The sequence below is a fragment of the Liolophura sinensis genome, chromosome 12, assembly GCF_032854445.1.
Source record: "Liolophura sinensis isolate JHLJ2023 chromosome 12, CUHK_Ljap_v2, whole genome shotgun sequence".
Taxonomy (NCBI): Eukaryota; Metazoa; Mollusca; class Polyplacophora; order Chitonida; family Chitonidae; genus Liolophura; species Liolophura sinensis.
The window spans coordinates 4198879-4225148 of record NC_088306.1 but is presented as its reverse complement, the minus strand read 5'-3'; the positions used below and the strand labels follow the sequence as shown (position 1 = coordinate 4225148).

General features: G+C 42.9%; 1 protein-coding gene and 1 non-coding gene across 2 annotated transcripts; both read left to right on the top strand.

Annotated features, from left to right (window-relative positions):
- The first annotated feature begins 50 nt into the window (after positions 1 to 50).
- Trnal-cag (transfer RNA leucine (anticodon CAG)) lies at positions 51 to 134 on the top strand. The gene has a single exon. It is a non-coding gene; the product is annotated as a tRNA-Leu (tRNA).
- A 6324-nt stretch (positions 135 to 6458) lies between these two features.
- Positions 6459 to 7589, top strand: LOC135479355 (galactosylceramide sulfotransferase-like). Its single transcript, XM_064759179.1, has one exon. The coding sequence runs from the start codon at positions 6459 to 6461 to the stop codon at positions 7587 to 7589; it is 1131 nt and encodes a 376-aa protein (XP_064615249.1).
- The last annotated feature ends 18681 nt before the right edge of the window (positions 7590 to 26270 follow it).

Here is a 26270-nt window from a genome sequence, read left to right as displayed (position 1 = left end):
ATATTGAAAACTAAGTATTTATTAATATATTGGCACACTGTTCTTCGTCTGTCAGGATGGCCGAGCGGTCTAAGGCGCTGCGTTCAGGTCGCAGTCTGGTTCTCCAGGCGTGGGTTCGAATCCCACTTCTGACAATTACTTTTTCTTTTTTTCATCCTCCGAAATTATCTGTTTTATCTAGTGTAAACTTAGTGTTAACTTTCATTTTTCTGGTTTTACTCAACCAAAATAACATTTTGGTCACGTTTTGAAACTACCAGAAAATATAATTGGCTTATCTCCTTTAAAGTGAAAGTGTTAATTTGATAACAAAAAATTAAGGGGCCTCCGTGGCTCAGTCGGTTAGCGCGCTAGCGCAGCGTAATGACCCAGGAGCCTCTCACCAATGCGGTTGCTGTGAGCTCAAGTCCAGCTCATGCTGGCTTCCTCTCCGGCCGTAAGTGGGAAGGTCTTTCAGCAACCTGCGGATGGTCGTGGATTTCCCCCGGGCTCTGCCCGGTTTCCACCCACCATAATGTTGGCCGCCGTAGTATAAGTGAAATATTCTTGAGTACGGCGTAAAACACCAATCAAATAAATAAATAAATAAATAAATTGATAGCAAAAAATGTTACAATGTATGGTACACTAAACAGAGGATCTGTATGGCATATGTAAGTGTTCCCACACACTACACAAAGTTGTTTTTGAAGGTTTTTTAGTATAAGGTAAGACCTTAGACAACACACACATGAAATCACCTGTCAGAATCATGTATATGCACTGCACGTATAAGGACTGCATGAAGAGTTAGCAATGATTAATAATTTTGTCTAGCACAAACCCGGGGCGAATTAAGATCTGCCCTCAAATTACGATTGCCATTTGCCGTTCAGACATACCATGCACCTTAGATCCTGCAAATGGAATCTGGTCTCTTATATCTTGTTAAGAAAACCTGATCCCCTATATCCTGTTAAGAAAACCTGGCCCCTTATATCCTGCTAAGAAAATCTGGTCCCTTATATCCTGTTAAGAAAACCTTGCCCCTCATATCCTGCTAAGAAAATCTGGTCCCTTATATCCTGTTAAGAAAACCTGACACCCTCTATCCTGCTAAGAAAATCTGGTCCCTTATATCCTGTTAAGAAAACATGCCCCCTTATACATGTATGCTGTAAATAGAACCTGGTCTGCTGCTGAACCAGATTTATGTTAGAGGCTCTCCACGATGCGGCTGTAACATTGTCAGTGTATGTAAAACCATATTGTGACTAGTGAAATGTAAACTTGCTGTTATTGACCATACTAGTAATCCAATATACAATAAAACGTGTATTTTCTGTTTTTGTTACTAAACCTCTCCACTATTGAAATCACAGCTGACGGATTGTTAGGCCATATAATGCCGAGTGAAAAAATCGATATAATCTTATGTCCATTCTAACTCTTAGAGCCAAGCTACCAATAGGCCTACACGCGAAAACACATGCTCTTCCAATCTGCACATGTCGTTTACGGTGACGTCATGGCCAGTTTTACTACTTATCTTATACGAGTTCCAACTGGATTCTGAGTGGATGCTCGGAGTTTCTGCAGTGTTTAGCTGTACCTTTGGAGTTCAGCCGTCCAGATTACGGGAGTGTTTAGTTTGTAGTTTGGAGTTAAGCCATCCAGATTCCGGCAGTGTTTGTCTGGACGTTTGGCGTTAAGCCGTCTAGATTCCGGCAGTGTTTGTCTGGTCGTTTGGAGTTAAGCCGCCTAGATTCCGGCAGTGTTTGTCTGGTCGTTTGGCGTTAAACCTTCCAGATTCCGGCAGTGTTTGTGTGGACGTTTTGGTGTTAAGACGACTAGATTCCGACAGTGTTTGTCTGGTCGTTTAGAGTTCAGCCGTCCAGATTCCAGCAGTTTTCGTCTGGACGTTTGGAGTTAAGCCGTCCAGATTCCGGCAGTGTTTGTCTGGTCGTTTGGAGTTAAGCCGTCTAGATTCCGGCAGTTTTTGTCTGGTCGTTTGGAGTTAAGCCGTCCAGATTCCGGCAGTGTTTGTCTGGTCGTTTGGAGTTCAGCCGTCCAGGTTCCGGCAGTGTTCGTCTGGACTTTTGGAGTTAAGCCGTCCAGATTCCGGCGGTGCTTGTCTGGTCGTTTGGCGTTCAGCCGTCTAGATTCCGGCAGTGTTTATCTGGTCGTCTGGAGTTCAGCCGTCCAGGTTCCGCGAGCGTTTTTCTGGACGTCTGTAGTTAAGCCGACTAGATTCCAGCAGTGTTCATCTGGACGTTTGGAGAACACCCCTGCAGAGCCCAGGATTATTTAAGTTGACGTTCAGAGTCCAACCCTCCTAGATTCCGTGATTGTTTAAGTTGAGGTTCAGAGTTCACCGCCCCCCCCCCCCCCCCCATAGATTCCTTGATTGTTTAAGTGGACTTTCAGAGCTCAGCTCTCCTAGATTTATTCCATTGTTTAAGTGGACATTCAGGATTCAGCCCTCCTAGATTCCGTGATTAATTACGTGGACGTTCAGAATTCAGCCCTCCTAGATTCCGTGACTGTTTAAGTGGACGTTCAGAGTCCAGTCCTCCTAGATTCCGTGATTGTTTAAGTGGACGTTCAGAGTCCAGTCCTCCTAGATTCCATAATTGTTTAAGTGGACGTTCAGAGTCCAGACCTCCTAGATTCCATGACGGTTTAAGCGGACGTTCGGAGTTTAGCAATTATTCTCAACAATTAGGAATCTCAATAGCTAAAAAAAAAACGCAGCACGCGAGATGCAACACTTGCGGGGGCTGTAGCAGTCGTCATGCGGTGGTTGTCAATGTCTGCGAGCCGAAGGTTTTGGGGACGTTACAGGTAAGATATCCCGGATGATGCTGTCACACAAAACTCTATGTGTACCATGTCTACAGAAACTGTATGAAGATGTGTAGTAGGCCTACTGGTGCTGATATTGATATGGCACTGATGCGGTACTGTCTTAGTAGTGGTGTATTACTTGGTAGTGATGCGGTGGTGGTGTGGTAATGGCGTGATATTGGCTTGCTACTTGTGTGACACTTCTGAGGCACTAGTGTAGTACTGGTGTGGTAGTGGTGTGGTGCTGGTGTGGTACTGTTGCGGTGCTCACTGTAACAATTACACTGTAATTTTACAGTGAAAAGTGCTGACAATTTTTATAACCAGTTCTTGTCATTGTAGATTTACAAGATGTGCTCTTTAATATTTACACCCAAAATAGTAGTATATTTCCACATATACCATTGTAAATAATCAGTTAACTCCATTGCAAATTAACAAAAATCTTCATATCTACCAAGAACACCAGTGTATATTTACAGCAAAGTGCACTGTAAATGGTCAAACCGCTACAGTTTTACAGTTTACCGTAAGTAAACATCTACTAGACTAAAATTAGACAAAATAGGTACAGAATTGTGCTGGCAAATGGCGTAAAATATTTACAACATGATTCACTGTAATAATATGCAGTGCTTCAGGTTGTAAATTTGCATTTAATTCTTACAGTGCTGGTGTGGTCTTGCTGCGGTGCTGGTGTGGTACTGGCATGGTACTTGTGTGGTACTGCTGCGGCACTAGTGTAATGCTGGTGTGGTAGTGGTGTGGTGTTGGTGTGGCACTGGTGAGGTCAACTTGAACTCATTATAACTGATCGGATAAATTGAATTATACCCAACATTTTAAAGTGAACTTTGGAAAACAATATTGTCGTCGGCCGGAAACGATATTTCCTAAAGATTGGCGTTTGAGCCTGAACTTCCACAGAAATTTTTCTACCATGAAAAACTCGCCAATCTACTTTAACGGCGAACTCCCATAAGCAAACTGGGGGAATTGCTGCCATTTTGTTTTTAAGCGCACTTAAGTGAGGGCTCAAGGTAACTTGGAGTTTAATGCGTTTCGAGGTAAGTAAACTGATGGAACCACTTAGCTTAGAGTCAAGAGTGATTTGACAATCAAGTCATGTGTGAAATCCCAGTGAAAAACCTTTCATGAAACCGGCCCCAGTGATGCGTAATGTCAGGAATGATAATGTTGTTGTTGTAAATAAATAAATGACGTAGAGAACAGTGGAAGCTATACGAGGTGCCATGACATATACTGTCACGTGAAAGTTTGGGGATACTCTTTGACCGAGTCGAAGTTGACAAATTTAGGTCTACTATATAAACATTTAAGAACGTTAGTGCGTTTACAAGTGTAACTTGTATACTTGGTGTGGAGTCTGGCGCACACTCGGGTTTAGCCCCTGCTATGCGTGCCTTTGATGATGTTGATAAAGGTGTACTTGTACATGTGACTAATCTGTAAACACTCTGAAAGATTAGTAATGCAGCATAATGTAAACAAAAACGCCAGGCCTACGACACCAACAGAACTGATTTACATGTATCACTCTTACTGCAATGGATAGAGAGAGCAGGTATGCTTCACTGGTAAGCTTTAATACTTGTTAAATGCATCCGATGTGGGAATGGGAAGAGGGTGGAGGGCGGTTCGTTGGAGATGGCAGGGAAGTTAGCTCCAGGTTCTCGGTTCGATATTCACATGTGATGTTCCCAGTTGCTAATTATTCAAATGTGAATATCGAGCCCGGAATTGGAAATTGAGAACTAACTTCATATCAGAATATTAAATAGGGAACTGGAAGCCAAGTTAGAAGGCTTTTCTTTTATATTCACTAAAGAACACAAGGTCAGATAAATCGAAGCTTCTCATTCGGCAAGAAGTGAGTGAAAATCAAGCTAAGGGTATATGCTAAGTGCCAAGCGACGTCGAAAACCTATGTAACATAAAGATTGCCACTTCCAAAGCCTTACCTAGGATACAACACAGGAGATGCAAGCATTTTAAAGATCGTACACTACAAATAACGCCCATTATAGTGATGAGTTGCTGGAAGGGAAGGGATGCAACATAATGAGTGTCAGTAGGTGGTTTATTATTTCTTCATTTTTTCTTATTTATTTATTTTTATTTAGTTATTTATTTCTTTCTAGTTTTGTCGTTTATTTTATTTATCTAATTTTTTTTTTAACACCTTACTCAAGAATTTGTCACTTGCACGAAGACGGTTAGTTTTAGGGGTGGAGCAAACGTAAATCATGAGTGAAAACCACCGAAAGCCGTCGAGCGTAAGACTACACAAACTGTCTTACAGTCGAGGGCATACATTCGAACGCTGAAGAATGGATGAATGCAGAAAGACTAATCCCTTCACCACATCTGTTAAAATAATCCTGACCAAAATCCGCAGCCCAAACAACGAGAGCTGGATTTGAATGAAAGTTGTCAGCGGTAGCATAGGTAATGAGTGCAACAAAATGTGCAAACCCAAAGATGCGGGTTCAACCTGTGAATGCGCAGAGTATTTCTATACTAGCATATTACCCAGTATGCACTGTCATTGTTTGTGGGATTTTGGTCAATAAGCTTTTCATAACGCTGGTGTGGCTGTTTATGCAGTCTAACGTTTACTGAAGACCACGTGACTTCCACCAGCATGGAGTGCACATGAGTACATATAGGCTATGTCACACGTGGTAAAGTTCATCAGGGCTTTGGAGGGTTAAACAGCTCCAAAGAAGAGCTGTTTAGCCTGAAATCTCTGTTTTCCTTCATCCCTTTGCTAAACTGACCACTTTTATATCTTCATTTGAGTACCGCTTTGACGTTTAGCAACAGTTAAAAAAATAAATTAAAGCTGTCAGCCAACAGGCGCAATGTCGCAGGAATCTCATACCAATGCGGTCGCTGTGAGCTCAAGTCCAGCTAATGTAGCCTTCCTTTTCGGTCATGCGTGGAGTAATTTTGGGGACACAGTGTATTACGGGTACTCTAACTTCCAAATCTAAATCTGACCCCATGACGACGCCCGGAAAAAAGTCGAGGTTGTTTTGAATGATATCCTCCATTTTTAACTTTCGAATCTAAATTAGACTCTTGGAAATATTTATCCAGACAGTTTGTGTGAAAGAAACAAAACTTGAGCTATTAATCAAACCCCAGTGAAGAAATATATTTAATCAAATCGATGGCATCGAAAGAGTTTGAACGTCTATATAGGATCAGTTTACTATTCATAAACCTGAATGTGGTTATATGAGAGAAATAATTTTCAATACCACCTTTAATGCCAGTCCAAAAAATATATATATACAACAAATAAATAAATAAATAAGTGAATGACTGGTATGGCCACATTTATATGATCTATTTAAAGCAATGACAAATATGTACTTAATTTCTTTGTCCATTTTTTTTTATTTGTGTGGCTGCGGAAGTCATGAGGTTTGTCAGGCACTTTCTGAAGGTCGATGGTTTATTGCGGGCACTTCCGGGTTTATTTCTCCACGCATAAACCGGTACCAATCATGTTTTTCTTATGTACTTTTTTGTCTCTTTCTCTTCTTAGAACCCGTTTCCGGTACTATTGTGTTCTGCTAGTGCTGATGTATACGATATATTTAATGAGGCAGTTAACTGTGTTAACATCCCAGGGGTCGGACATCAAGCATCTCTCCAGTCAGGAAGAGGAGGCAGTAACTATAGCGGACGCTGATAACCAACCAAGATCATCAACCTGCAAAGAACGGCGCCATTTCGCTTTTCTGAAGGTTCCCAAAGCCGGAAGTTCAACTGTTCAAAATATTTTCTATCGCTTTGGCTTCAACCGCAACTTAACTTTTCTTCTGCCAAGATTTGCCAACTTTATCAGTTATTTTCCGGTGATAGAAAAGGATAATATTATTCCTCCACCGAAAGGAAAGCGCTACGAGGCGATGTGCAATCACGTGGTGTATAACAGGACTGCGTTTAGACTGTCACTTCCAGTCGACTCTGTTTTCGTCAGTATTCTTCGTAACCCGACAACGCATTTGTCAAGTTATCTGAATTATTTCCACGGACATGTTTTTCACGGCTCGAAGGCTCTGGAGGAATACTTGGTCAACCCGGATCTTTATAGCAGTTGGAAAGGGCCCCGTAAAATCGTTCCAAATATAATGGCGAATTACTTCGGGTTACCGGAACGTCACCAAAGGGAGGCCACTCGTCACATAGTCTCTGATTATCTCATGCAGATCGAAACCGACTTCGATTTCATCATAATCCTAGAGAGATTAGACGAATCGCTTCTCCTGATGAAGAGGAAATTTTGCTGGAAGCTAAAAGATATAGTGTACGAGAAAAAACAGGCGACGGCATTACAGAAACAACGGCAACTTCCGGACATTACAGTATTACGGCAGTTTCGGTTGGTGGCTCAAGTAGACTTTGCGCTATACGAACATTTTTTGTCCGAGCTTTCCAACGCCGTTCTCAAAGAAGAAAGAGACACGGGGGACTTTAATGATGAACTCAGTTATTTTCGTACCATTCGGGATGTTATTAAAAGATTCTGTAAATCGGCCACCCCGAAGATAGACAATGGCACTCTACGAATTAACGCCTCTAAATGGAACGATAGTTTCGAATGGACGACGTTAGATTGTCGTCTGCTTCAAATGGAAGAGCTAGAACTTCTTAAGTTCATAGGCCAACAACAATATGGCGTGAAAGAATGGCAAACGTTACATACGAGTAAATCCAAACTGGTCTAAAATTCATATCAGCTGTTCGTATGCCAACTTTGCAACCTGCCTTTTAGAAGCAGCTGCTGTCACAGACAACACGTGATTTCAGATTGGCACTATCTACATGTAGCACAATGTACACGTAGCTGACCATAATTTTCAGCATCACATTCAGAAAGTGTAATTCTTAATAACGATAATACTGTACCGTTACGTTAATCTCAGAGTTCCTTCTTTCTTTATTTTTACTCACCATATTTATGTTACTTTTTACATTTGGAACGGTAGATGAGTGGGAAAAGGTGTTACCCCAGAGAGGACTTGCATAGGATGGGTATGGAAAGATTAGCGATTAGTACAGAATGAGAAGGGTTTTTTGGTGAAAGAAGTTTCTAATATGGTTAATTATACCGATGCTCCTAGATATTTTCTTAATTATACATTTATAAGGATATGGCAAATCTAAATTTATCGTTAAAACAATATCTTGAAGTTTAAGTTCACTCACAAGGTTTAAAATACTGTTGTGTATGGTTAAACTGGGAAGATTAGCTGGATGGGATTTATGGTAAGGTTTGATTATCATGTATTGAGTTTTGTTTGCATTTAGGGATAATTTATTAGCGGAGAGCCATTTGAGGACTGCTTCAAGTTACTTTGAGACAACGTGGAATAAGTTCTTAGCATTAGCAGCTGAAAAGCTAACGCTTGTATCATCACCAAATAAAATAAAATTTAGTCAGTCTGAACAGCAGATGATGTCATATAAATAAAGGAAGAGTATTGGACTAAATATGGAACTCTGTGGGACACTGCGATGGACAGCTGAAGATGTCGAAAGGGCATTTTTAACGGAAACTATGTGAGTTCGGTTCGTTAAGTAACTTCTGAACCATATCAGCGATAAGTCTCAGAAGCTACAATGCCGCCATTTAAGTAAGAGGATAGTATGATCAACTGTATTAAATACCTTGGATAAGTCAAGGAATGTAACAATGCTACTTAATTTTTCTTTCCCTGATACAAGTTTTTCAAAAAATGAGCAGACGGCGAGAGTGGTGGAGAGGTTGGGATATTACATTGTTCGCCTCGATGAAGTCTGTTATCATATTGGCTGTAAACAGGTTTGTGAACAGATTTAACAAAATACTTGCAAAGTCGTTTGGCGACTGAAGGTAAATCATAGATTTCTATTCCATTACAAATGAAATTGTTTTTAAGTGAGGACATTTTAGAACGATTCATAAGTTGATTTAATAACTTCCATGTTCCCTCCATATCATGATTACATTTGTAAAATTTGATTTCCTTGCTGTGGATAAAAATTTATTCAGTTTATTCGATATTTTTTTATAGTTGTTGGGGACTACAGGTCATCGGTTTTCAGATGCTCGCGATAATATGTATTATTACGGTATATTGAATTTCGTAGTCCGTAAGTCACCCGGCGTTTACTTATACACTGCTTTTTTGATTCCACCTCTGTTAAAAGAAATATATCGTTAAATACTGAGCTTGGACATCGAATGCACCGTGAGAGATTTCGTAGTTCACTACGTTTTACCAATTCGTTCCGGAAATACTCTCAATAAAGTAGCGCTTTTGTTCTTCAGCTATTGAAGACGTAGATCTGATGGAACGTATTTTAACCCTCCTAATGCTCACAGTTACACTGGAGCAAAAGCAGCACCGCTAATAAATATACAGCCGTAGCCTACCGACACCAAACCACAGCAGGGCTGGCGGGCACTGGATTGGCCGCTTTAGTTTGATTTTTGTCACTGTGTTTTTCCTTGTCAGTCGATCCTATAGAACACATGTACGGACAAACCATGTAGAAGACCGAACAAGCCAGCCAGCGTTACACGAATTATCACTGAACCAGCAAATAACGCAAACGCCACTCGATTCCAAGCTGGTGTAAACTTTGTTTTCTCTTGCAGTATATCAGTTCTAGATTATGCCAGTTAATTCATAATTCTGGACTCACAAAACTTCAATTTTCCTGACTTTTCTCGTAACTGACGTCGCCTTATGGCACTATAACGTTGGACACTGCCTTTTACGCAAAAAGGTACGAGAAATATGACTTACGGAGTTTTATGAAAGTGGCCCCTTCACCGCAAAAGCAACAACCTAGATACTTAGCCTATATATAGTTTCAATATGGCAAGTTAAGGGTCAAATTTTGTACTCTTCTGTTCGATTTTTACCTAGTTATGGCTCTTTTTAACTAAATGCACAATGGACACCAACTAACTAATGGTGTTTGATTCAGTCAAAACAAAGAATATATCTTTGTCGTCTGCTGTGAGGCTGTCGCCAGATTCATCCAACATTAGGCTTCTAAGCAACGTGCGTGTGAACTTGGGTTTCCTCCTGGTTACACCCGGTTTCGTCCCGCCATAATGTTGACCGTCATTGTTAAATTCATATTCGTCCAACGTTATACAGGTATTTCCATAGCTCAGTTAGACGGTAGAGTTAGACATGCATCGCGAAAAACAATACTTCTAGACTGCAAAACACAGGATATTCCAGCACGCCCCGGGATGACGGAGCGATTTTAGACTTAAGTCAAAATTTCAAATCACTTTACAACTTACGTAATAAGGTCAAAATATTGCTTGACTACGTGAATTGTGGTTAAGTAAAACAAGTTTTTGCTAAAATAACGGAAAGGAATATACCAAGTTTAATGATTGAAATTTTGACTAACTCTAGGAGCACTTCGCGATCCCGGGGCCAGCTTTTCTATCTTATATATTCTACTGAACACAGTGCTACGGAGAGAGGGGGAGGGGGGAGACTTTGCTCTTTAGCTTGAGTAACATTACAGAAAGAAGTTAGGGACTATCATTCAATAAAACTGAGTCTCGCGTCCTTTTTCAAGGTGGGCCTATATAGCTTTTCACCACAACTTCCATGTTAACTTGATATATTTTCTCCATGCCAGTTACCCCAACTGAACTCCACCATATTGTCTCGTTTTGGATGGGATAGGATTCGCCTAAAGTCTACAACTGTAGCTCTCACAATCCATTATCGTATACATAGGACAGCTGGATTATCTGCCAGAATGTTTGTCTGACTAGTGGGACGAAGTGCTAGTGAACATTTCACATCAACTACTGCTATAGGGTTTATATGGACAGAGGAAATCGTTGTACTCACATTTAATAAATCTACATGTATTAGTTTGAGATTGATTAAATCAATCGATTAGTCAGTCAGTCAGTCTGTTAATCAGACAATCAATCAATTATTCGGTCAGTTAGGTAGTCACTTAGTAAATCAGTCGGTAAATCAAACGGTCAGTGAGTCAGTCAGTCAGTGAGTCAGTGAGTAAGTCAGTGAGTGTCTCAGTGAATCAATCAATCGGTCAGTCAGGCACTCATCCTGGCAGTCAGTAAATCAGTCAATCAATCATCGGAGAGTCAGGCAGTCAGTCAGTAAATCAGCCAGTCAGTAAACCAATTAGTCAATCAATCAGTCAAACAACCGGCCAGTCAGTAAATCAATGTCAGTAAACCAATTAGTCAGTCAATCAATCAGCCAGTCAGTAAACCAATTAGTCAGTCAGTCAATCAATCAGTCAGACAGTCAGTCAGTCAATTAATCGGTGAGTCAGTCATTCAACCATTGTCAGTCAGTCAATCAATCAATCGGTCAGTCAGTCATTGTCAGTAAATTAATCGGTCAGTCAGTCAATCAGCCATTGTCAGTCACTCAGTCAGTCAATTAATCGGTCAGTCAGGCAGTGGTCAGAAATGAGTAAATCAGTCAATCAATCGGTCAGTCAGGCAGTCAGTCATTGTCAGTCAGTAAATTAATCGGTCAATCAGTCATTCAGCCATTGTCAGTCACTCAGTCCGTCAATTAATCGGTCAGTCAGGCAGTGGTCAGAAATGAGTAAATCAGTCAATCAATCGGCCAGTAAGGCAGTCAGTCATTGTCAGTCAGTCAATTAATCGGTCAGTCAGTTATTGTCAGTCCGTCAGTCAATTAATCGGTCAGTCAGTCAGTCAGTAAATCAATCAATCGATCAATTAGTCAGTCAGTCAGGACTGTCAGCCTCTCCCTGTACTGTTATATCCCTTCAAAGTAGATCTGGGGTCCTTGCTCATTGTCCATCACATGAATTCTCTCCTTAAATGAAGAGGTCCAACTCACTTTTATAAGTGAGAGAATTGTTTTCCCAGATTTGTCGTTCACGATTCACCACCACATAACATGTCCGACAGGTGCCCGATATACAACACTCCGGCAAGGGCATTTACCACCGTCACGTCCAAATCAGGACACAGTAGTTGAAAGGTGGCTTACTTTTTCTAGGCTAATTAAATCCCCGCAATTAACGCAATTAATCTGGTGAATTAAGTGAGCTAGGTAGATAAATAACCAACAACCATTATCGCATAAGTGAGAGATTCTTAAAGATGATATTAAACAAGAATGAAATAATTAAATACTCATACTTGCGTCCACATAAATATGGCCAAACTGTATCCAACTCTACAACCCTCTGGCCACCTGACTCACGATCCGCACGAGTATAGATTACATCATATAAGCACTCTGAAAAAGGAGCTAGAAAGTGAGAGGGATGCCAGAGCCGGTTTGTACAAGAAATATCGCCGAGCCGTCAACGCGGTCGATTGCATTGATACCGCGCTACTCGCGTCGGGCATGGGCCTGGGCATTGCGGGGGTCGGGGTGTTGTCCCCGATGATTGCGGCACCCTTAGCTAGTATACTCGTGCGGATCGTCAGTCAGGGGGACATAGGGTGATACAGTTGGATACAGCTTGGCCATATGTATGTGGACGCAAGTGCAGTGTTTAATTCTAGTTCTGTCATGAGGCTAGTTCTTATTCTTACCCGTTTCAAATGAATGGTATGCTCTAGATTTATTCGGCTCGTCTGCACCGGGTGTGCCGGAGCGGCCTGGACATTGTCTACTGTCGTCTTGACTTGAATGGATCCTTGCTTAGGCAGTTTTGCGACGACTGCCACGTCCTTGCTGACATGCTTTTCCGGCCATCCAATCCTTAAGCCAGGAAGAACCGGGAAGGGATCGGGAACCGCTTTGGGAACCGAAAACAATATCCAGAATAATTACGGAATGCGCGGGTAACTGGGGAGGTGATGGAAATGGCCAGTTGATATCGAGCCAGGATTTTGAGTCAGGATCTCCTACGATAGAATAGCCCTCTTCCGGTGACCCCCTCACACGAACTTTGTCCCTCAGAAGCGTGTATGACAGGAAAGCCGTGCCGCACTTAAAAACCTTATGTACCAAACCACCCACTGATGTATGCACTTGGAGTGGGGTCACAGCCAGATCAACGTCTCATGTGGGCGCATCCCATTCAACGAGACCCCATCTTTCATTCTCTGTCCGAACCAGGCAGAGTTTTTGGTGTAGATCCGGGACCCCGAGATCTATATCGGCGATCTCATTCAACTGCAGTGGTTCTGCATCGGATCTCCCCCCCCAGTGGCCCCTTCTTTCGTATATAAACATTGTAAACATTGTATAATATATTGTCTAGTAGCCTGATAGTAAGCTGCGACACGAAGCCACCCCAAAGCGTTCCACCACATCGTTTTCCAATGCCCCACGCTCCAGTTAAACAGATCATACCAGCGGCGACTTTGGGTGTTTTCCAACCCCAAGGTCCCGATGAGCGGCTCCACGACAACCTCCGGGCACTGTACAAGCTTTTCCTGGGGGAGCCGACACCGTACTTCATCGATGACTGTAGCGCTCTGAAGGCGTTGACGCAGAAAAAAGGATATGCTCACTTTCCTAGCTTTCTCCGGCGGGCACGCGAACCAAAGCGTGTGGGTCCTAACTAAGAAGTATAACTCTGTCCTCAAGGACCTGCGCAAGTAGACGCGTTGGGTCGCCCTTTTTCACTGTAAAGACTCGTTTGAAGACGAGAGAACGGTGTCATCCCAACGCGTTAGGAGAGAACGGCGGTTCGGCAGCTGCTCGCAGAGAAGCGGCACGCTAAGCATGTGTTGGAGTCTCATCGGCCAGCTGCAAATCAGGCGTGCTAGCATGGATGCCGTCACACAGATTCTGCTGTTTGCGGCAATCGAGGTACAGTCCCTGCTTTTTATTGCGCTCTTGTGCGCCTCTATTACACTAAGGCGCCTGTTCGTGGATATATATGCAACGGCTATCATGCCTCTTTTCCGTGTTCTAGAGGTCGGCCACAGCGCTCGACGCCACAAGATCCCCAACTCTCTGGCCCATGTAATGTCACAAGAGTCGCTCGATCTCTGGCGGCTTGCTGAAAGGGTAATGATGATGTTTGCGGTGAGGGTGCTGGCTGGCCCGACCAACCTCCCAGACACGACCGGGCAGCTACCAGAGCCGGTCGTTTCCACCTGTTGGAGACTTCAAAGGTTGCTGGAATATTTCCCAAGTCTTAGTGAGTTATCGGATACTGTCGAGCGTCTTCTACAGGCCCAAAGCTACTGGAAAGACCTTGCAGCCATACTAAAGCTAGCGGCCGCAGCTAAGGTCTCTGAAGACACAGCTCACGTTTGGCTGAAGAAGCAGGCCATCTGGCAGACACCGAGGCGAAATTTCGATGTTTCGGTGCCGGATGAAGCCCAAGAAGCCAAAGAGGCCGCTGACGTCCTGTTCCGCATTTACAAACGAGGCCTACTGAGATGGCCGATCCGGGGCGTGAATTCATGAGCGCAGCAAGCCAAACACGGTGTGTCGGTCAGGCGTGGACGGGTGAACGAGCACTGCGACCAAAGCTTTGTGGAGCGTTTCAACCGCACTCTGGCCGAGAGACTATTCGGGCACCAGTACGCTCAAGGGATGCGGCTCCCCCCCCTCCCCGGTCAACATTCGACAGGGCGGGTTGTCCGGCTGCCTGCTGTGGTGGTTGCTCTCAACAATGAAGTGACCCGCCTCACCGGTAAAAAACCTAAGGATGCCATTAAGACTCGATCTGTGCTACAAAAGCCTTCCTCCGTCATCCCGGGTCGACTGGTTGGGCTGGACGAGCGGAAGGTCCCTTCAGGTGTTGATGTTCGCGATCTGTACCAGCTGGGTGAGCTAGAACGTGGCCGCCGTTGCCCGACAGACCCCGTGTGGTGTCTACAAGTGTATCGACTTGAACGCTCTGTCACTAAGCCCGATGAGCCCGTGGTGTACTATTTGTTGGATGGTCCCCCGCATGGGTTTGTTCGGGAAGAACTTCTAGTAGTGCCTCCTGACATTCACCTCCGCCGGATGGGGTTCTACGACGCCAGGAGCGCATCTATGTAATCATTCATTTCGGTTGAGCCCCCTGGAAGGGCCTTTTTGTGCCCATAGGCCAGCGTGCCCACCCTGTTTTCAGCTATCCAACGCTTGGAGTCGAAGGGTGAGAGTGATACTTTATTCAGGCGCTGCCCATAGTTGCGGTGCTTCTCTGACCGCAGGACATCCATGCCTTGGCGGAATGTCTGCTTCTGGAAGAGCGCCGCTCCGTACTGCTCGTGCCTTATGTGCTTTTTCACTACGACCTTTCCCCCGGCCCCCAGGATAGATTACATTTTCGGGCGCAAGATGACACACTCTGCGATGGAACGCAGATGGAACGGGGCACTCGTCCTTCATCTTTCCCAGGACCTTCTTGTTCGCGGTGCTGTGGATCGGGTGGTCTTCACGGTAATCGGGGGTGTTATAGAGGACTGGCTGCCTGGCCCTGTCTCGGCACACGTCTTCAGTCTGGATCTCACGGAGCAGGCTGTCGGAGTCGTGTAGAGGAGCTGGCAGTGCTTGCCATACTGGACCGTTATCTGGTTGTAGAAAAAATCGTACATCAGGTGTTTGGAGAGGTCCAGGAGGCTCATACCCACGTAGGCGGGGCGGTTCAGGACCTGACAGTTCTTATGCATCTGGACCCCAGTCAGGTCGTCGTTGAAGATATTGGTTCTGGCATAGGCGCGGCTGGCGATCAGCTTGCGGAGCTTGTCATTCTGATCTCCGCGCACCAACTTTAAATCTACCCGCTTGCGGAGGTTCTCCATCGTCTTCCTGAACACGGAGTTGTTCATGAGCTTGTAGAGATCCTTCTCAATGCCGCGGATGGTATTGTTTTCGGAGCGTGTTTATCCGGAAGTAGGGCTCCATCCAGGGTCTATGCTCGAATCGTACAGGCTGTTAGCGTCCAGGTAGATGATGTGGCTCTTCGGGCGTGATGGGTCGTAACCCTCTACCCGCGGACTGTTCGTTCTCGCATGGCTGCTACCAGGTTGTCGAGAGAGGCCAGCAAGGACTGGGCACTGTGAATAAACCTGAGCTGCGCGAGAGAGAAGGACATATACTTGCCTGGCGTTGCGTGCGGCACCTCTGTATTTTCCGGTAATGTGGAAGTGGTCGCGTACAGAGTCCAGTTGCTCTGCCATCTGCCAGACGTGGCTTCCTGCAGCGCTTGGAGGAAATGCTCTGCTGCATTGGGGCCACGGTACTCAACTGGCTGCTCTGTCTGCCCGTTGCAGCGTACCAGGACATCCCAGTAGCTGCAGGGCTCATGGTGCTGCGTTTTTCTGGTGTTGCTTTGGGCGGGGTCGAGCTCAGGCCCCTCGATTTTGGTTCTGAGAGCCTCAAAGTAGGCGTAAATGATGTAGAGGGCTGGGAGTTGCTTGTGGTGGTTCGGAATTCTGAGGGTGTTTTTACCCTCTTCCGGCATCTCTACCCTCAGAGCAGTCTGGCCAGTACCCTTGCACTCGGGCTTTAGGGCCTCCCGGAGGTCCTCCCCGGAATAACCGTGTAGGCAGCTCTCGCAGAGGCGTTTGCTCTCCCGGTGCTTCGACTGGTCATAGATTAGGCGGTTGAGGCCTTTTATCCACGTATAGTGGACTTTTCCTGCCTTCTCGATCAGAAGCGGGTTGATAAGTGTTATAGCGCCTGGCTGCATGCTGAGCCCAACAGAGAATCACCCCTTTATCCCAGCCGAAGACGTTGATGGCTAGGTTGTTCTGCTTCTCCAACTTTGGCATCTGGGAGACGGGTGTGGGGGCATTGATCCCTTCTAAGTTGGGATGGTCCTGGGTTGGGTACTTGGCAGGCCTCTGTGGGTCTTTGGCCGCTGGAAATAGAGCCGAGCGGAGCACCCAACATAAGCAGAGGTCGTCCTTGTTCTTCATATGCCCGCGGCCACTGCCCGCGGCTCTTCACTGCCGCGGGCAGTGGGCCCCCAGCCTAAGTTCACTACATAGATCTTCACTGATGTTTATGTACGCCGTTTGTCTACAGCAGGAAGCAGGCCTTTTAGATATACCCATCAGTGATAGTATAACAACCTCTTACAATGAGAGGGACGAACACTTGCGGAGTAGTTGCCGGAGGGAGTACTGCAAGGTCCACAACGCCCGGCCAGCAAAGGGTTGTAAGTCCGGCTGGGGGAACGGAGAGCCTTTCAATCCGTTTATAGTGAACAGGGTGGACGGCGGGTGGGCGCCAGAACCCCCAGAAAATATACTACTGCTTTCCAAAGAAATATGTGTTAGGTGCTGTCTTGAGGTTAACAAGGCTGAGAAGTGTATCAGTGATAGAACTAAAGCCTTGCTGTACAGAAGAATTATCAATTTTATAACTTGGGATATCCAGTGCCAGGGTGTCTATTCCATATAGAGACATTGCATTGAATATTGAGCTTTTCTAACTGGTTCAGAAATGACGGCTCTGGGTGGAAAACTGTTTTATGGTACAACAAGTGACATTCCGTTATTTGCTAATAAACCTTGAAAAATCGGTATTTATATTCGTCACGGATGACCTGGTTTAGATCGTTACGCACAGTTATTATATACTACAGACCGCAGAACGTGACTGAGTGGTGAGCGTGCTAGCTCAACACAAAAAGCCCCAACAGCCTCTAAGTAATGACATCGTTTTGAGTTCGCTAAGCTCATGTTGGCTTTCTACCTAGCCGTATGTGGGAGGGCTTGACAATAATTTGCAGATGGTCGTGGGTTTCCCAAGGGCTCTGTTCGGTTACCTCTCACACTAACGCTGTCCGTCGTCATGAAAGTGAAATATGCGTTACTACAGCGTAAATTACCAACTAAATTAATAAAAAAAATAAAGCAACACTTATATTTCAGATTGCAAGTTGGAAAGTAGCACCTATTATTTAGATAATAGGTTGGAAAATAACACATATAGTTTGGATTACAGGCTAGAAATTAACCCTATACTTCAGATTACAGGTGGAAAAGTAACATCTATAGTTCAGATTACAGGTGGGAAAGTAACATCTATAGTTCAGATTACAGGTGGGAAAGTGACATCTATAGTTCAGATTACAGGTTGGAAAGTAACATCTATAGTTCAGATTACAGGTGGGAAGGTAATATCTATAATTCAGATTACAGGTGGGAAAGTAACATCTATAGTTCAGATTACAGGTGGGAAAGTAACATCTATAGTTCAGATTACAGGTGGGAAAGTAACATCTATAGTTCAGATTACAGGTGGGAAAGTAACATCTATAGTTCAGATTACAGGTGGGAAAGTAACATCTATAATTCAGATTACAGGTGGGAAAGTAACACCCATAGTTCAGATTACTGGCTGGAAAGTAACATCTATAATTCAGATTGCTGGTTGGAAAGTAACATGTACAGTTCAGATGACAGGTGGGAAGGTAATATCTATAGTTCAGATTACAGGTGGGAAAGTAACATCCATAGTTCAGATTACAGGTTGAAAAGTAACATCCATAGTTCAGATTACAGGTGGGAAAGTAACATCCATAGTTCAGATTACTGGTTGGAAAGTAACATCTATAGTTCAGATTACACGTGGGAAAGGAGCATCTATAGTTCAGATTACAGGTTGGAAAGTAATATGTATAGGTCAGATTACAGGTTGGAAGGTAACATCTATTGTTCAGATTACAGGTGGGAAGGTAATATTTATAGGTCAGATTACATGTTGGAAAGTAAAATCTATAGTTCAGATTACAGGTGGGAAAGTAACACCCATATTTCAGATTACAAGTTGGAAAATTACATTACAGTTCAGATTACAGGTGGGAAGGTAAGACCAAAAGCTCACATTACAGGTGGGAAAGTAACACACAAAGCTCGAATTGTAAAGTAACATATAGAATTCAAAGAGTAGGTAAGAAGGTATTCCAGCGTGCTGTTAGTTGAGGGCAGTGTGCAGATATGGCATACATGATTAATAGAGATCACCTTTTAAACAACATCGATTGTGTCACGTAAACAACACTGGGCGATACGTTTACCTCCCCGAATTTTATTATTCGAAGCTGTTTATTTCTACAAATAAAAGAATTTGAATTTGTTTACTTGTTAGATTTGTTTTTATGATTCATATAACGATGAACTATCGCAATTTCCTTCAGAAATAAAAGTGTTGTTTACCACGGTTTATAGATATCGCCTTTGGTTTTTACATTTGTGATATTTTACCCCCAGAAACATTTATTTCATGGTGTTCCAATATCAGCTCACAAGTATGACCCAGTGCTGCTGGGAAGGTCATCTCTATCTAAGATATATATATATATATTTGCACACGGTCCGCCTACTAACATGGTTGCAGAAAAAGCAAGATTTCCATTCAGACCGGAGAAGGGAAAGTAACATTAACAATTCAGATGGAAGGAGGGAAAATATCATCTAGATGTCAGACTGTATGGCGGAGAATAACATTCGCAGTGCAGAGTATAGGATGGGAAAATGACATGTACAGCCCAGAGGGCAGGATGGGAAGTAACATTTACAGTTCAGATTGATGTAAGGAACGTAACATTCATGTTGTAGACTGGAGGCGGAAAAGTAACATTCACAGTTCAGATTGGAGGAGGAAAGGAAACGTCCACATTTCAGATAGGGGGTTGGAAAGTAACATGCACAGGTCAGACTGGAGGAGGGAAAGTAACACAGACAGGACATGATATTCATAGTCCAGTGTTGGCTGGGAAACAACATTCACAGTTTAGAGTGTAGGGTGGGAAATGACATACACAGTCCAGAGTGTAGGTTGGGAAATGACATACACACAGTCCAGAGTGTAGGGCAAGAAATGACATACACACAGTCCAGAGTGTAGGGTGGGAAATGACATACACACAGTACAGAGTGTAGGTTGGGAAATGACACACACAGTCCAGAGTGTAGGGTGGGAAATGACACACACACAGTCCAGAGTGTAGGGTGGGAAATGACATACACACAGTCCAGAGTGTAGGTTGGGAAATGACATACACACAGTCCAGAGTGTAGGGCGGGAAATGACACACACAGTCCAGAGTGTAGGGTGGGAAATGACACACACACAGTCCAGAGTGTAGGGTGGGAAATGACATACACACAGTCCAGAGTGTAGGTTGGGAAATGACATACACACAGTCCAGAGTGTAGGGCGGGAAATGACATACACACAGTCCAGAGTGTAGGTTGGGAAATGACATACACACAGTCCAGAGTGTAGGGTGGGAAATGACATACACAGTCCAGAGTGTAGGTTGGGAAATGACACACACACAGTACAGAGTGTAGGGTGGGAAATGACATACACACAGTCCAGAGTGTAGGGCAAGAAATGACATACACACAGTCCAGAGTGTAGGATGGGAAATGACACACACAGTCCAGAGTGTAGGGCGGGAAATGACATACACACAGTCCAGAGTGTAGGTTGGGAAATGACATACACACAGTCCAGAGTGTAGGGTGGGAAATGACATACACAGTCCAGAGTGTAGGGTGGGAAATGACACACACACAGTACAGAGTGTAGGGTGGGAAATGACATACACACAGTCCAGAGTGTAGGGCAAGAAATGACATACACACAGTCCAGAGTGTAGGATGGGAAATGACACACACAGTCCAGAGTGTAGGGTGGGAAATGACATACACACAGTCCAGAGTGTAGGTTGGGAAATGACACACACACACTACAGAGTGTAGGGTGGGAAATGATATACACACAGTCCAGAGTGTAGTCTGGGAAATGACACACACACAGTCCAGAGTGTAGGTTGGGAAACGACATACACAGTCCAGAGTGTAGGTTGGGAAATGACATACACACAGTCCAGAGTGTAGGTTGGGAAATGACACACAGTCCAGAGTGTAGGTTGGGAAGTAACATACACACCCCAGAGTGTAAGGTGAGAAGTGACATTCACGGTTCAGACTAAAGGAGGGAAAGTAACATACACAGGTCAGGTTGAAGGAGGGAAAGAAACATTCACAGTTCAGACTGAAGGAGAGAAGGTAACTTTCTCGGTTCAGAATAAAGGAAGGAAAGTAACATGCATAGTTCAGATGGTAGGATGGAAAGAAAAATTCACAGTTCACTTTGAAAGAGGGAAAGCAACATTCACAGTTCACATTGGAGGATGGCAAGAAACATTCACAGCGCAGATTGGAGGATGGAAAGTAACATTCACGGCTCAGATTAAGGGAGGGAAAGACCTTTATGGTTGAATAAAGGACGGAAAGCAACATTTTCAGTTCAGATTGCAGTAATGAAAGTAACATTCATAGTTCAGATTGAAGGGTGGAGAGAAACATTCACAGCTCAGATTGCAGGAGTCAAAGTAACATTTACAGTTCAGACTGGAGGAGGGATAGCCATATTCAAGGTTCAGATTGCGAGATGTAACGAAAATTAATTCTTGGGCTAATTAGCCCACACACGCCCACCAGACGGAAAATCATTGAGCCAAATCAGGCGGCAAAACATTGTGAGACAAACTAGGCGGTAAAGCTCCTGAAAAACGCCTCACTCTCGGACCGATTGGGCCTGCGATTTTTTGATCTGTTGACTGGACGATGCCCCCATCCTTGAACGATTTTACGTCAGGCCCGATAATGGAAACCCCTTCCGCAAATCCCACTTCAACCCTAGGCTGAATTCCCAGTTTAGGACGTCCGCTCTGTCTCTCACTGTTGTCAGCTTCCGGTCCTGTTGGTCGTGATGTAACCTTTGCCGTACTTGGCGCATCCGGTTCTGGTTGCGGGTCAAAGGTCATCGAGATGTCTGTGTCGGGAAGCTGCGAAACGTCAGTGTCAGCTGTGAGGAATAAAGCGTCATCTTTACACATTTTACCGTTTAAAGATAATTTAAAATTTAAAAAAGTAACTTCACACTTTGCCGCTTAAAGACAATTTAAATTTTAAAAAACCAAAGTAAACCATTAATAAATAAACCAGCCAAACAAAATCCCAAATAAATGTTTAACATATACAAAATAATCGCCAAGAAGATATCGTTAGTTGACACTTTTCTCTCACATTCATGCGGCAGAGCTCACACATTTAAAATCTCTGACGTGAATATATTTACAGTATCCCTGATGAGAACGAAAGTTCGAAACTGTATTTAGGATACAACAATGTAGAAATTTGAGGTTTCCCTTTGTTTCTCTTACACTTATTCTCCACATCAGAAGAATCAACTTTTTTCTTATTTATATTTCTATATACTATTTAAAACCTTTGCAAATGAATTCTATTCTTGGCAGATTATTTCTAGTCGATTACTTGATTTGTAAGATATTTTGTGTGGTATACGTGCAAAGAAGGTCAAAGAATACAGGGGGACCTCCGTGGCCGAGGGGTTTAGGGTGCCAGGGGGGAGCAATCACTCTCACCAATGCGGTCGCTGTGAGTTCAAGTCCTGGTCATTCTGGTTTCCTGTCGTATGGGAAGGTCTGCCAGCAACCTGCAGATGGTCGTGGGTTTCCCCCGGGCTCTGCCCGGTTTCCATCCACCATAATGCTGGCCGTCGTCGTATAAGTAAAATATTCTTTAATCCAAGAATGCGGTAATTCCCAAATACACCAACGGCACTCAATATCTCGAAACGATGAACAAAGTGAACTCCGATTGGTTTATTGGGTCACGCACGTGAGCTTGTGTAAACACTAGAAAGCCGAAAACGTCCTGGCGAATGTTACTGGACGGACAACCAATCAGAGTTCACTGTCATCGTGTGTAGGTTGTTGTTGTATTTTCCCTGTTCTGTTACAGGACTTTACACTGTACAAATGTACACCAGGTCACCCGAAATAGTATGAGACATCCATGCGTGTCAGTAGGTCAAAGTACTTCGACACGTACACCTGTTTAATTTTCTCCTTTAAACCGATTACTTGCTTGAATAAAAAAAAAAAACATTTTGTTTATTTTTATATGTCGTTTGATCGGTATAATACCCACATGAATCGATTCAAGAACAAATACCCCATCGCACAAGAGATTGCCCTCTAACTCTGCCAACAGTGGACACTTGGCACTGTGCCAGCCAAGGCTGTAGGTAGTTTATAAGTAGTTCATCAGAACATTGGTTATCACAGTAATCATATCGTATGTTTGAACAAATGAACAAATTTTAAAATTTTCACGTTTATCAACAACCATGGAGATCCTTAACATGCCCAAGCCATCAACAAGAAATAGCACGAGTCTCTCGGCTAAAAAGGAAGCGATGGCATCAGCTAGAAACAACGTATCCAGCTGCCCAAAACAATTCGTGCCAAATCGCCATTTGTTCTGATTTCACTGTCATTTGACTCCACTGGCGATTCCCAAGATGCAGAGATCAGAAAAACATGATTTGATGACGATGGATTTTACCAGAACCAGAACTGGGTTTCTAAATACATATGCTACCTCAGGAATCCCGAAAAACATCCCATCCCAGGGTATCGCCAAAGACGGGTCATATTTACTATTTATTTATTTATTTGATTGGTGGTTTACGCCGTACTCAAGAATATTTCACTTATACGACGGCGGCCAGCATTATGGTGGGAGGAAACCGGGCAGCATGAGCTGGACACGAACTCACAGCAACCGCCTTGGTGAGAAGTTCCCAGTTCATTACTCTGCGCTAGCGCGCTAAACAACTGAGCCATTTCTTTCATAACCTGCGCTTTTTAAAGTCCGGATCTTCCAAAAGTTTTTCGTATTGTTTGGAGCGCCTAAAATCTATTAAAACTTACTAAATTATGGTCTACTTATGATTCTAAAGTAGTTCATTATGTAGAATTTCACAGAAAATAACCGTTTTCAAAATGTTTCGTATACATATAGGGGGAATTCTTATTAAGGAAGTGATGTAAAGTAATATTGACTGAGATGTGGTTCGAAAAAAGCCACTTTATTTCATCCCAGCTGACTTTTGTAAAGCAAAAATTCTAAAAAGAAAAAATAAATAATGAGTGAAAATAGTTTTGGGGACAGTTTCTCCTCGCGCTCTGAATGTCATTGACTTCCTCAAATCGTTCACTTTAGAACTATAAATATTCATTTGAACAACGCAAGTATCAACTCAGAGAAGTATTACCTTAAAGCGAGAGAATATTGCACTGACAGGATCTTCCAAAAAATTATTTATTGTGAATGTCAGTAGAAAAAAAATGACCCGCCTCACAGAGACCGACTCTGGTTGGCACTTAACTGAGTTGTTAGTTTTGATTTGAAGTGCCTGCCCTTTGGAAGAATGATTGTATCGGACTGATTCAAAAGTTCTAGTTGTGCGATTCAAGCAACATATTTTGGGACATCGTATTTTCATGGGTGATTTCACAAATGACTCAAAAAATAGTGATCACTAATACTTTGACTCAGTCAAAAGCGTGTTTGTGTTCGATCCACTATGTGTCCAAAAAACCCGTTCTTTACTGACTTTGAAACCCGCGTTTCTTGAAATTTGTGTAACTGGAAAATTACATTATATTTTATATCAGAACTGATTTTACATAAAGTTTCAAGGGTCATTCCATGTTCAAAATCTATAGATGTGTACACTACAAGAATTGAATGTAAATTTACAGTCTGAAACACTACATATTGTTACAGTAAATCATGTTGTAAATATTTACACCATTTTCCAGAGTAATTCTGCAACTATTTGGTGTAATTTTACTCTAGTTGACGTGTGTTTATAGCAATGTATGTAAGACTGTAGCGGTTTGACCATTTACGGTGCACTTTGCCGTAAATGTACATTGGTTTTCTTGGTAGATATGTAGATTTTGTTAATTTGCAGTGGAGTTAACTGATTATTTTCAATGGTATATGTGGAAATATACTTCTATTTTGGGTGTATATATTTAACTGCACATCTTGTAAATCTGCATTGACAAGAACTGGTCACAAAATAAGCAGCACTTTTCACTAAAATTACAGTGTAACTTGTTACAGAGTAAGTCATTCAAAACGCTAAAGAATTCAGTGACATACAACACGCAGACTTCTCAGGTCATAAAGTTTTTTTCATCAAGAGAATTGTTAAATGTCACAGCTACAAGTACATCATATATTAACGTCTCCAATGTCTCCTAGAAACTCACCTTTCATGATATCCTAAAAGTGTTGTTAGCTTTATCTGTGGAATATCAAGGGATATAATTTATGTAATGTGAAATCTCGCTTGTCAGTAGATCATAGATCATAGGGCTGACACGTGAAGACCAGTCTATCACTTAACATGCAAATTTCCCTTTAAAAAGTATTTTTGTCTTACATAAATTGAACTCCAGAAATGATAGTTTTACCTGGGTCAGGAAAATGTTGACTTGTTTCAATGCTCTGGCCGACGTCATTTCTTCCCCTTTCTTCTTCTGCCTATGTAATCCAACATAAACTCAATTTTTTTTAAACAGATTGATCTCTCTCAGACATCCAGAATAGTTTACTATCGCTGATAAGATGCCAATTGCTTGAATTATGTTTTATCATGAATTATTTCTCCTACAATGATAAACTACACAAGCAAACGCATGGATGTGCCATGGGATCACCTGTGTCGCCAATTGTAGCCAACATATTCATGGAATCTCTTGAGTAAAAAGCACTATCTACATTCATTAGAACATCACTGTCACATTGTTTTCGATACGTCAATGACACATGGGTTAAGATCAAAGCTAAAGCTTTACCAGATTTTTTCACTCATTTATATACAGTTTACTTTGGAAATAATGACAAATCGTCAAATTTCCTTTTTGGACACCTTAGTTTCGGTGAATGAGGAGCGGACACTTGAGGTCACTGTATACCGAAAGCCTACGCATACAGACCTTTACTTGGACTTTCAGTCACACCCCCCACTTAATCAAAAACTAGATGTAGTTAAAACACTCTTTGAAAGGGCTAATACAATAACAAGCAATAGCGCTGCTTTACAGCTTGAAAACATCCACATACAAAAAACACTGAAAGTCCGTTGATATCAAAACTGGCTCATTCACAATGCCCTGAAAACTGATCTCCCCAACACGACCACTGACATACGAACTACAAGTTTTACTAGTACTGTAACTCTACCCTATAAAGACAGCTTTAAAACCATAGCAGAAACTGAGAACATCTCATGTCCGACCTAAGGACAAGCCCATCAAAGTGGTGTGGTGTATGAAATAAAATGTGTTGAAAAGACGTGCAGGGATTCATATATTGGTGAGTCACAGCAGCCACTAAGTAACCGTGTTGAACAACATCAAAAACCGGCATCTAGAGGCTATGATTCTGCTGTGTTCCAACATATATGTAATTCAGGTCACAGTTTTAATGGGGATGACGTCAATATTTTATCCAAGGAGCCCCATTGGTTTGAGAAAGACATAAAGGAATCCATTTTCGTCAAGGTTAAAAATCCTTTCAACCTCCCAAACGCAATGTCAAATGTCTGCAGTAAATT

What these genes read in the sequence shown, in the direction of transcription:
- LOC135479355 (XM_064759179.1), top strand. Translation starts at nt 6,459, where the DNA reads ATGAGGCAGTTAACTGTGTTAACATCCCAGGGGTCGGACATCAAGCAT.